Below are 13,476 nucleotides of genomic sequence, written 5' to 3'. Positions count from 1 at the left end.
AACAGTAAAAAAGACTAGAAATAAAAATGAATTTTGGAGAAGTGATTTTTGATTTACCTCCAACAGTAAAATAGACTAGAAATAAAAATGAATTTTGGAGAAGTGATTTTTGATTTACCTCCAACAGTAAAAAAGACTAGAAATAAAAATGAATTTTGGAGAAGTGATTTTTGATTTACCTCCAACAGTAAAAAAGACTAGAAATAAAAATGAATTTTGGAGAAGTGATTTTTGATTTACCTCCAACAGTAAAAAAAGACTAGAAATAAAAATGAATTTTGGAGAAGTGATTTTTGATTTACCTCCAACAGTGAAGCATAATGTACGAAAGATTGAGAAAATTCGTGTTAGAATTATTAATCTTACTTTTTCGGTCATATTTAATAAAATATGTCTACAGGAAAGACTGCTACCAAAATAAATATATATATATATATATATATATATATATATATATATATATATATATATATATATATATATATATATATATATATATATATATATATATATATATATATATATATATATATATATATATATATATATATATATATATATATATATATATATATATATATATATATATATATATATATATATATATGCATGCTTTACAATCATGTGCATGCTTTACAATCATGTGCATGCATTACCTACAGTAAGCAAATTTTGGATACTTCGCTAAGATTTCGGGCAGCACATCATTATGAATGAAGTTCTTACACATTTCTTGGACACTATTGATGGTGTTATTTCTAAATTCCGCAATTTTTTCACATTAAAAAAATAAATTGTATAAAAAATTTGACAGAAAAAGTAGGTACAATAAAGTAAATTTATCTATACAAATTATTGCATAGATAGACAATAAGTTTATATCATCAATTATACAATGTATATTAAAGTTAAAATCTTTAAATGGTTTTTAGTTATATATTTTAACAATTCAGAAATTGCATATATATTGTTAGGAACATATATATATTATAAAAAATTACAAGTTGTCTGTCCTAATTTCAGTTCCATTAATGCTATTTATATACCAAATCTATTTACACACTATACAGTTATTTTTAAGGTGTTCTTCGTCGTTGAAGGACATTATATGAAATAAAATACCACTATCATGCGCTCCTGTGCCAGGTAAGTTCTCTACGGGCTCACCATACCCGTGCTACTTGTCCCGCTCCTGTAAGTTGCGGTCTCATCATAGCCCGTGCTACTTGGAACTTGTTCAGAGTAGCTGAATCTATAACAACAACAACACTATCATGTTTCTGTATTGCAAAAGTTCCGTACAGTGGTCAAATGTTTAGGCTTGTCTCTCTTACCACAATGTATTTGAAATTGAAATAAGTTTATTGAGGTAAAATACACACAAAGGGATGAGGTAGCTCAAGTTATTCTCACCCCGTACATCGTGTTAATACACACATAGACACACGTCACAAACAATAAACATATTACCAAACATTCTGAGAGATAAACATATACATTTCCTTACAATGTATTTTCTCCTCCAAACGGCAGACGTCGCCAAAAACGCTCTCATCAATCTTAACGTTGTGTATAAAAATTCTTATATTATATTAAAGGTAATTAGTGGGGTCCTGTGATTTTTTATTTATATATTTATTTGTTTATTTGCTTATATACAAGAAGGTACATTGACTTTATGAGAGTACAGAACATTGAAGTTTTAAATTCATGTTAATTAAGCCACTAGCACGCATGGCGTTTCGGGCAGATCCTTAATCTAACATAATTTTAAGAAGGTAATTTCTAGCAAAATTAATTTTTTTTACAGGTACGTTGTAAGAAAGTGTAAAAATGCATTGTAAGAAAATATAAAAAATACATTATATAAAAAATTTGACAGAAAAAAGTAGGTAAGCTTTGCCTCAAGACGAAGCTTGGGCTGATCTCTAATTTACTTCAATGTTCCAACGATGTGTAAATATTTAATTCAAAATTATCTGCTACCAGAAATTTTAGCCAAATATTCTCAGTTTGCTAATTATAGGTAGTAACTAAGTGATCGTAACCTATCCATCGCTGCCCACTGGATGGGGGTCGGTGTGCAGGACAAACATATCAATTGTGACACTAGCTCTCCACATATGTCAGTTGCTTAATTTAGAAACTGTATTTGTGGTCGATCTCGAACCCATTGTTGATGTGACGACTTATACTGAATTTTGTAACTAGCTCCTCAAGATTGTAACTTGCTTAGCTAAATGAATTGTGGGGTTCAGTCCCTGAGCCCATTATGTGCCTCTGTAACCCTTTCCACTACCGCCCACAAGATGGGTATGGGGTGCATAATAAATGAACTAAACTAACTAAAAAGTAGGTACAATAAACTAAATTTAATGCTTATACACAGGTACATTTTCGCATAATCTGAGAATTATTGCAAGATATAATGTAGCAAACTGTGTGTATAACGTATTATAAGATAACAGCAATGATTACAGACAAGTCGAACATTAGATCCCTAGGTAAACACTTCGATGATGTTAGTGCCTTGATTGAAACTATTGACAACAAATTCTCTTTTATTATACTTACTGAAACGTGGTTGAAAGAGGATACTACTCAACTCTTTAACATGCCTAACTACTCGGCAATTCACAACTGTCGTCAAATTCAGAGAGGTGGTGGTACTGCTCTTTACTACCACCAAGAACTAACATGCTTAAAAGTAATTAGAACTAGAGACTGCTGTGGTGAGTACATCTTCGCCAGTTTCAGAGTCAAGGGTGCCGAGTCTGTCCTGTCTGTGGGTGCAGTCTATAGAATTCCTAACACTGATGTGTCCGAATTCAACTCAAACCTTAGAAATCTAATACTAGATAACAGACTGAACAAAAACCATCTAATTATCGCATGGGACTTTAATATTGACCTCTGCGAGCCTGAACACCCTACTGCTGTTAGCTTCCTCAACTGTATGAATTCCTGCTTCCTCATACCCTTAATCACTAGACCTACTAGAATCACTGATAGTACTGCCACGACTGTAGATCACATCTGGACCAACATAACCTCTCCGCTTACTTCAGGAATAATCATCGATAGCACTACAGACCATTACCCCACATTTCTCCTAACAAACATTAACAAACCATCTCTAAGAGACAAGGGAGTTAAGCTTTAGGCTGAACAATGAAACTACTATAGACAATTTTATAACTGCTGCTGATAATGTCAACTGGGAGTCCGAGTTAGGCAACATAGGGAACATCAACCTAGCAGTGCAATCTTTTCTTCAAAAAACTCTCAGCCTTTATAACACCCACTGTCCTATGCTTACGAAACAAGTCACAACCAAAAGGCTTAACAATCCTTGGCTTACAAAGGGAATATTTAAATCCATTAATAAAAAACATGACCTTGAGAAGAAGTATAGGTTAGGAACCGTCTCCAAAGAATTCTCAAAGAATTACTCATTATTGCTATCTAAAATAATTAGACGAGTCAAAACTAAATACTACGAGGATAAATTTACCCAAATAAAGAGCAACATTAAAAAAAACTTGGAGCACAATTTCGCAAATATTGGGATCTAAGAAGATTTTAAATAACAAACCAACACTCCTGTCCAATAACGATGGTCAGCTTTCAGCTTCTGATTCTGCTATTGAGTTCAATAGGTTCTTCTCTTCCATTGGGTCATCCCTTGCAAATGATATTCCATCTTCCAGTACTGATGTTAGGGACTATCTTACAGGTAACTATCCACAGTCTCTGTACCTAAAGCCTACTAATTCCACTGACGTTAATGAGATAATCCTTTCCCTTAAAACCAAGTCAAGTGCCCTTGAGGAGATACCAACTTTAATTTACAAAAAAGCCTCCAGATCTTTAGCCCCTGCTATTGCATTGCTCTTTAACAAGTCACTTGAACTCCAAACCTTTCCAGATATTCTAAAAAAAGCGAGAATAACCCCTGTCCACAAATGTGGTGATCTCACAGATGTTAACAACTTCAGACCTATATCAATCCTGCCTAATTTGTCTAAAATATTTGAAAAACTAATCTACAAGCAGCTTTACTCTTATCTAGCCAAACACAATATACGTAGCTCTTGTCAATATGGCTTCAGACCCAAAAAAAGCACTAACGATGCACTTATTAGCATGATTAACTTGATTCATGCAGCTATTGATAAAAATGAGTTCGTTATTTTGGGTTATTGGGTTATTTGTGGACCTGCGTAAGGCTTTTGATACTGTCAACCACCAAAATCTTCTTCTTAAATTACATCATTATGGAATCAGAGGACACTCCCTGCAATACCTCAAATCGTTGGCCTGTGAGATGTAGTTTATTGTTCATTAAATACTCACCCTATGAGCTGTAGTTTATTGTGCACCCAATACTCACCCTGTAGCTGATAGTTTATTGTGCACCCAATACTCACCCTATAACTGGTAGTTTATTGTGCACTGTTATGTCATGATCCCCAAGGCTTGTGGTGTAGAACTTTCTCCATAAATCAAGGAACCACCTGGACTCAAATCAATAAGTTCAAAATGTCCACGGTTAAGTGAATGAAATATTTAAATTCCCGATTGTGTGACGAGAACGAAGCCGACTGACATACCGCGCGGGACCTATCATCGCAGAGGCCTATAACAAAAAAAAAATGCAGAACTACATTGTTTTTATAATCGCACGAGTTAGAAAGAATAAAAAACGTGATTAGACTATGAAACAAAGGGTGATACGAGCCTTTTGATACGAGAGTGTGGGACTGCCACAGTGGGAGAGGGCGTCAGGGGAGGCGTTGACTGTGTGGGAGGCGGACCTGGGCCGCTCCATCACTACTCTCTCCTGACACCAACCACCTGTATTGGTAACATAGAGCTGTTGCACCATGGCGAAGCAGAGCTGTTTAATTGTGCTATCAGCGTCTCCCTTAGGTAAGGTTCCATGTGGCTGTAAGTCACTTCAGTTATGAGGTTAATGACGTACTGACAGTTCGCAGCTGTCAGACTTGACTGGTCTAGATGTACTGAGAAATATCCATAACCAGGCCCTGGACACCCAGTGGATATTCATCATTTGACTATGATGGATTACCACACTACGGAGAGGCTCGTGTATTAATATATTTGAAGTAGAGGCGGTGGGAGGCAGTACGTTGGTAGGGTGAGGGTACCTGTGTTCAGACCTACGCCAGCTGAGACCTATGTTACACGTTATATGATAGCTGCCAGCAGTATTTGAGACATAAAACATGTATATCAGATAAATACTTAATATATCCACTTACTATTGCATTTAAAGGTAATATAGTTTGTACAGAAATTCTTTGGAAAGTGAACTATTCAGTATCATTGTATTGGTAAACATACAGCACTTTCTAGCATGTAATGTGAGAATTGTCTAAATAATAAACTTTTCCTAACCTAAGAATCGTGAATTTGTTAGATATAGGATCTTTGGCTCCATCATAATATCTTATTGATAACATCCATGAAATTATGCTATTTTGCTCTTGCTCTTGTCAGTCTCTACCCGATTGTTTTCTCTTTTTACCTAACTTCTGTATTCTTCCTGGCTATCTACGGTGATCTTTATTTTACTTCTTGTTGTTTCTATTTTATGTGTATTTGCATTTATTGTTGTGTTCTGCTATAATTACTTTATATTTACAGCAGATTTAGTATTTAACTTTCTGTAATTGCTTGTCTTATTGTATCGTGACCCCATTGCATCTACATGCATACTGATATTGATCCTGATCCAAATCTTCTGTCTCATATCTACACCAATCAGCACATTGATCATCATGTTTGCCCGAAACGCATTGCGTAATAGTGGCTTTAGGCATTGTATGTACTAGCTCTATCTATATATCAATCCATTAATGTAACATCACTTGTATGTATGTACCTTACCTGAATAAACATATTTATTTATTTATTTATTTATTATTGCAGGTATTACACAGCAAATCTTGCAAAAAACAAACTCCTAAATAGCACCTGTTTATCAATTTACAACCAAAATGTTAATCACTAGGTAAACATTTTGATGATATAAATGCTCTACTCACAGTACTAGGTACTAAATTATCGTTCATTATTTTAACAGAAACTTGGCTAAGTAAAGACTGCCCAACTCTACAACTTAGCTGGTTATAAAGCCATTCACAACTACAGGCCTAATAAAAAAGGAGGTGGCACAGCAATATATTACCATGATATCTTCATCTGCAATAGTGTCATAAGTGATAGAGACAACTATTGTGAATATACCTTTGCCCAGTTCTCAAGTAAATCCCTTAAATCCTCCTTGACTATCGGTGCTATCTATAGATTTCCCAATACTAATATAGCTTCATTTTCAGATAACCTAAGGAATCTTATCATAAATAATAATCTCAACAAATATCACATCATTCTAGGAGGAGACTTCAATATTGACCTGGGTCTACAAAATAGCCCTCAAGTTGACTATTTCCATAACAGCATGAACTCCTGTATACTAATCCCCACAATCACCAAGCCCACCCAAGTCACTCAAACATCTGCCACTACCTTGGATCACTTATGGACTAATATAACAGCTCCCCTTGCATCTGGTATATTCTATGACAGAACAACTGACTACTATCCTATCTTCCTCACAGCAAACATGGACATAACACCAGCAGTTTTTAGTTTAGTTCATTTATTATGCACCCCCATACCCATGCATAACACCACCAGAAAGCAAGAAACTCACATTCAAGCTACACAGTGAAGCAGCTGTAAGCAACCTCACAAATGCACTTCACAATATTAACTGGGAATCAGAATTCAATAATAAACAGGATATAAATTCATTAGCTAACCTCTTTCCCTCCAAAACTCTAAGCCTCTACAACAGTTGCCTAGGGGCCTGGTAGCCTGGTGGATAGCGCGCAGGGCTCATAATTCTGTGGCGTGGATCCGATTCCCGCACCAGGCAGAAACAAATGGACAAAGTTTCTTTCACCCTGAATGCCCCCGTTACCTAGCAGTAAATAGGTACCTGGGAGTTAATCAGCTGTCACGGGCTGCTTCCTGGGGTGTGTGTGGTTTGGAAAAAAAAATAGTAGTAAACAGTTGATTGACAGTTGAAAGGCGGGCCGAAAGAGCAAAGCTCAACCCACACAAACAAAACTAGGTGAATACAGTCATTGTCCCCTCCTTATCAAACAAGTAACTGACAAAAGAATAAACAATCTGTGGCTCACAAGTGGCATATTCAAATCAATCAACAAGAAACATGAATATGAAAAGAAACTTAGGATTGGCCTAGTTACAAAGGAAGTACTGTAGTTAAAAGGTACTCATCAATGCTCACCATTATCATAAGAAAAGCAAAACTTTCATGTTATGAGAATAGATTCAAAGAAGCAAAAGGCAACATGAAAAGCACATGAAAAACCATCTCTAATATCCTAGGAACTAAATAACACTCAATCAGATAAAACTCTCTAAGGATGGCTATACACTGTCAACTGATTTAGAAATCAGTTGATTTAGAAAACAGTCTCCGTGGTGTAGTGGTAAGACACTCGCCTGGCGTTCCGCGAGCGCTATGTCATGGGTTCGTATCCTGGCCGGGGAGGATTTACTGGGCGCAAATCCTTAACTGTAGCCTCTGTTTAACGCAGCAATAAAATGTGTACTTGGATGAAAAAACGATTCATCGCGGCGGGAATCGTATTCCAGGGACCTGCCCAAAACGCTATGCGTACTAGTGGCTGTACAAGAATGTAACAACTCTTGTATATATCTCAAAAAAAAAAAAAAAAAAAAAAAAAGAAATGGCAAATGAATTTAATTGCTTCTTTTCATCGGTTGGTGCTAACCTTGCCAAAGAAATCTCACTCATATTAACACATACCTCTCAGGCAACTATCCAAACTATCTTCTCCTTTCACCAGTCAGCTCGACAGATGTTGTGTCCATCATGTACTCACTAAAAACCAAAGCTGGGGACATCATTGAAATCCCATCCATTATATACAAGAGTGCCTCCCATGCCCTTGCACCACGCATAGCACTGCTGTTCAACAAATCTCTAGAGTGTCATACCTTCCCTGATATTCTTAAAAAAAGCAAGAGTAACGCCAGTTCATAAAGGAGGCAATCCTGCAGACATAATCAATTATAGACAAATATTAAACCTACCCATACTATCAAAAATATTTGAAAAAATTATCTACAAACAGCTCTACTCCTACCTCATAAAATTTGACATACTCAGCCCCTGTCAGTTTGGCTTCCGCTCCCAAAAGAGTACCAATGATGCAATTATTAGTCTCCTTGATATAATTTACTCAGCCCTTGACAAAAATGAGTTTCCAATTGGAATTTCCATTGACCTGAGAACGGCCTTTGATACTGTTAATCACAACTACCTCTTATGTAAACTCCATCATTATGGAATCCGAGACCTTGCCCTGGACTATACCCAATCCTATCTTAGTGATAGATACCAATGTGTAGCCATCAATGATATAACCTCTTCCACTTTACCAATAACCCATTGCAGTGCCACAGGGCAGCATCTTGGGACCTCTCCTATTTCTTATATACTGTACATCAATGATCTGTCTAATGTCTCTAACATTCTTAAACCTACATTGTTTGCTGATGATACTACCCTCATCTACTCAGACCCCAACCCCCACACACTAAATAATGTTGTGAATAATGAATTAAAAAAAAGTCCAGTTATGGATGCCAACCAACAAACTAGCACTAAACATAGAAAAGACCTACTGCATCTCACTTTGAAGCAAATCAACAAATGCAATTCAGCTTCAGATAGACAATGTTAACATCAGTAATAAAAATGATGGAAAGTTTCTTGGCCTATTCCTAGACAAGAGATTCAACTTCAGCACCCACATACAATACATAACTAAGAAAGTCTCTAAACCAGTTGGTATACTCTCCAAAATCAGATATTATGTACCTAACTCTGCTCTCATTTCACTATATTATGCACTAATATATCCCTATCTTAATTATGGTATCTGTGCATGGGGTTCAACCACTGCAAACCACCTCAAGTCCATCATCACCCAGCAAAAATCTGATATCAGAATAATAACAAACTCTGCTTTCAGACAACACTCAGACCCCTTGTTTAAATCCCTAAACATGCTAAACATAAACTCACTCCACACATTCTTTTATGTCAGTTACATTTACAAAACCTAATTCTTAAATGTAAACCTTGCTCTGAAACTCTCCCCGGACAGATGTAATAGGACCCATTTTCACCACACCAGAAATAAATATCTCTGATATCCCCAGAGTCAAATTTAATCTGTGTAAACACTCTATGCAAATAAAGGGACCTAGTCTACGGAACTCATTCCCTAATGAATTGAAAAGCTGTCCAACTTTTGCCTCATTCAAAAATAAAAATAAAAAGTACCTAATTTCATCTTCATAGTTTCCTACCTTGTGCTTTAAAATTGCACTGTTATCTAGTGCTACCCAATTTCCCAATCTTTATGTACCTAATCTAAACAACTTTACCAATATGATCATTGCTGTCATATGTGCTATCAATATGCTGTATTGTGCCTATTAACCCTCGCACTGCTCACCTATTTTCGGCAAAAACGTCTTGGTGCAATTGTCAAGGACATATTTTTGTTATTTTTACAAATGTTCAGGTAAATTTAATGTCAAAATGTTTCCAAAGTCAACTATTTCCATTTCAAAACACAAATAGTAATGAAAACATTAAAAAACATTAAAATATAGCCAAATTAAAAAACAAAGAGCACAACTCTCTGAGCGCCTAAAGGCGCTTTGCGCAGTGCAGTGGTTAATCTTTGCTAAATTACCAATCACGCTGTCAGTGCAGTTAATCAGAGCTACCGATGTGCTTTAATATACAGTACCTACAGTACTAATCTCTCATCTAATTTTTTTCTTGTAATGTACCTGTTATCATTTTATAAATTCTGCTAGAATTTACCTACTTAAAATTATCTGTTAGATTATCTGTTAGATTATGTTAACACATAATCACAATATCTCTGTAATTAACTAGAATGTAAGATCTCTAAGCAAACACTTTGATGATGTTAGTGCCTTGATTGAAATTGTTGACAACAAATTCTCTTTTATTATACTTACTGAAACGTGGTTAAAAGAAGATACTACTCAACTCTTTAACATGCCAAACTATTCAGCAATTCATAACTGTCGACCAATTCAGAGAGGTGGTGGTACTGCTCTTTACTACCACCAAGAACTAACATGCTTAAAAGTAATTAGAACTAGAGGCTACTGTGGGGAGTATATCTTTGCCAGTTTCAGAGTCAAGGGTGCTGAGCCTGTCCTGACTGTGGGAGCAGTCTATAGAATTCCTAACACTGATGTGTCCAAATTCAACTCTAACCTTAGAAATCTAATACTAGATAACAGACTGAACAAAAACCATCTAATTATCGCATGGGACTTTAATATTGACCTCTGCGAGCCTGAAAACCCTCCTGCTGCTAGTTTCCTCAACTGTATGAATTCCTGCTTCCTCATACCCTTAATCACTAGACCTACTAGAATCACTGATAGTACTGCCACGACTCTTGATCACATCTGGACCAACATAACCTCTCCTCTTACTTCAGGGATAATCATCGATAGCATTACAGACCATTTCCCCACATTTCTCCTAACCAACATTAATAAACTACCTCTAGATACAAGGAAGATAAGCTTTAGGCTGCACAATGAAACTTCTATAAGCAACTTTATTGCTGCTGCTAATATCAAATGGGAGGTTGAATTAGGTGACATAGTGAACATCAACCTAGCAGTGCAAACATTTCTTCAGAAAACTCTGAACCATTATAACTCCCACTGTCCAATGGTAACAAAACAAGTTACAAATAAAAGGTTAAACACTCCATGGCTTACAAAGGGTATACTTAAATCTATTACTAAAAAACATGGCATTGAAAAGAAGTATAGGTTAGGAATTGTCTCCAAAGAATTTTCAAAGATTTACTCATCCATGCTGTCTAAAAATAATTAGAAGAGCAAAAATAAAATACTACAAAAACAAATTTACCCAAATTAAGGGCAACGTTAAGAAAACATGGAGCACTATCTCCCAGATATTAGGCTCAAAAAAGATTTTGAATAAAAAACCAATTCTCCTATCCAATGACAATGGTGTGCTTTCGGCCTCAGATACTGCTATTGAATTCAATAGTTTCTTTTCATGCATTGGTACATCCCTTGCTCATGATATTCCCTCCTCACTCACTAATATTAAAGACTACCTTACAGGCAACTATCCAGAGTCCAACCCATCCTCCGAATTGACAGTACGATTTAATACTAAGTGTAATAAGTACACTTTCTTACTGTCATAAGCAGTGCATAATTGCACTTATGGGGCTGTTACATTGACCCAACTCCCTCCCCCGATTTAATTTTTCTCGTTTTCTGTTAAGACACTCAGAATTTTAGGATGACGGTTTCAACTTCAATTAGCAATACACAAGTTTTAAATATCAGGAATTTCGTTTTCAGGTTTATTAAATAATATAGATTTTATACAAAATTTTAAAATATCCTGAGTTACTTTACAATTTATTGATATATTTTAGTTTTGTTTTATTAGTTTAATAAAACTGTAATACCAATATAGCTATAGGTTAAGTACTAATTGTAATTAAGAAGTAATAAAATTATTATCTTCAAAAACTAAGACGGTTAGGTGAGGGTGTGGTTTTCTATTCAGTTTTTGGGGTAAACACAAATATTCACAATATATTTGACAGTACGATTTAATACTGAGTGAAAATAAGTACAATTCCTAACTGCTATGAATAGTACATAATTGCACTTATTTGCCTCCTTACATTTACCACCCCATTTTTGGAGGACGGGCTGCCAGAGTCTCTGTACCTAACTCCTGCTAATTCCTCTGATGTTAATGAGGTAATCCTTTCCCGTAAAACTAAGCACTGCACTCTTGTAAAGCCACTAGTACGCGCAGCGTTTCGGGCAGGTCCTTAATCTAACAGATAATTTTAAGTAGGTAAATTCTATCAGAATTAATATAATGATAACAATGTATTGCAAGAAAAAAAAATGAGAAGAGAGAGCTTACTAAGTATATTAAAGAACATTGGTATATTAAAGCTCTGATTGATTACATTGACAGCTTGATTGGTAATTAAAACAAGATTAATAGACACCATACAGCAGATTGACAGTACATATAAGAAGACAGCAATGATCGCAATGATAAAGATGTTCAGATTGGGAGATTGGGTAGCAATAGATACAGTGCAGTTTTAAAGTAAAAGGTAAAAAACTATGAAGATGAAATTAGGTACTTTTTAGTATTGTTTTTGAATGATGCAAAAGTTGCACAGCTTTTCAATTCAATAGGGAGTGAGTTCCATAGACTGGGTCCCTTTATTTGCATAGAGTGTTTACACAAATTAAGTTTGACTCTGGGGATATCAAAGAGATATTTATTTCTGGTGTGGTGATAATGGGTCCTATTACATCTGTCCAGAGAGAGTTTCAGAGCAGGATTTGCATTTAAGAACAGGGTTTTGTAAATGTAGTTGACGCAAGAGAATTTGTGGAGTGAGATTATGTTTAGCATGTTTAGGGAGTTAAACAAGGGGGCTGAGTGTTGTCTGAAAGCAGAATTTGTTATTATTCTGATAGCAGATTTTTGCTGGGTAATGATGGACTTGAGGTGGTTTGCAGTGGTTGAACCCCATGCACAGATACCATATCATTACTATAAGTACTACCAAAACAGAAGGATGGTCTGAAATTGGGGCACTGCAACTGCCATTGTAAAATTGGGAGATTGATAATTTTTTCTTGTTTCCATCTAGTACAGTGCCCCATCAGCAAGTATTCAATATACAGTATCTACAACACTTAGATTGTGGTTTATTATTTAGGTTATTCTTGATTTTGTCAACTTTCCAAGATGCTCCGTACAATTTTATAGAGTAAGTGATTTGTATCCCGATTTTTCATGACCTACCTATCGTGATCCTAAAGAAGGATATGGGTAACTTCGTATTCAAATCATTTCAACAACAAATTTTAAAACCTTCCTATTAAGCCAAAACCCAAAATGACATTACGTAACCCAGCCTAACCTAACAATTTGTATGATTTAATTAGAAAATTGGCTTTGTTGAAATGCCTTTGTTTGATTTGGCTGTACCCCATGAACAATTATATGAAGCATATTACTTAGGGTGAGGTTACAAAGTGATTGTAAAATAAAATATATTTCTATGAAATTGGTTGGGTTTAACAGTCAGTAACCTATCTTGAAATAAGACCTCTCATATCTCAATATTGATAGGTTCATATTCAAAATGTGAATGGTGACGCTTAGCATCTAGGTGTCCTGTAGAGCAGTAATTACCTAAGTGTAATTACAGGATGAGAGCTACACTCGTGGTGTCCAAT

At 35.5% G+C, this 13,476-nt stretch overlaps 1 protein-coding gene across 1 annotated transcript in view; it reads left to right on the top strand.

Moving 5' to 3' along the window:
• Positions 1 to 4,657: 4,657 nt before the first annotated feature.
• The window catches only part of LOC123762235 (glutamine amidotransferase-like class 1 domain-containing protein 1), a 98,352-nt gene continuing 89,533 nt past the window's right edge, over positions 4,658 to 13,476 (top strand). The window contains exon 1 of the mRNA XM_045748621.2: positions 4,658 to 4,932. Coding sequence (XP_045604577.1) covers positions 4,887 to 4,932 — 46 coding nt within the window. The 5' untranslated portion in view covers positions 4,658 to 4,886. The remainder of the gene's footprint in view (positions 4,933 to 13,476) is intronic.

This window comes from Procambarus clarkii, chromosome 2, assembly GCF_040958095.1.
Source record: "Procambarus clarkii isolate CNS0578487 chromosome 2, FALCON_Pclarkii_2.0, whole genome shotgun sequence".
In the NCBI taxonomy this organism is placed as follows: Eukaryota; Metazoa; Arthropoda; class Malacostraca; order Decapoda; family Cambaridae; genus Procambarus; species Procambarus clarkii.
The sequence above is the reverse complement of the archived record's forward strand: the minus strand, read 5'-3'. Positions and strand labels throughout refer to the sequence as shown.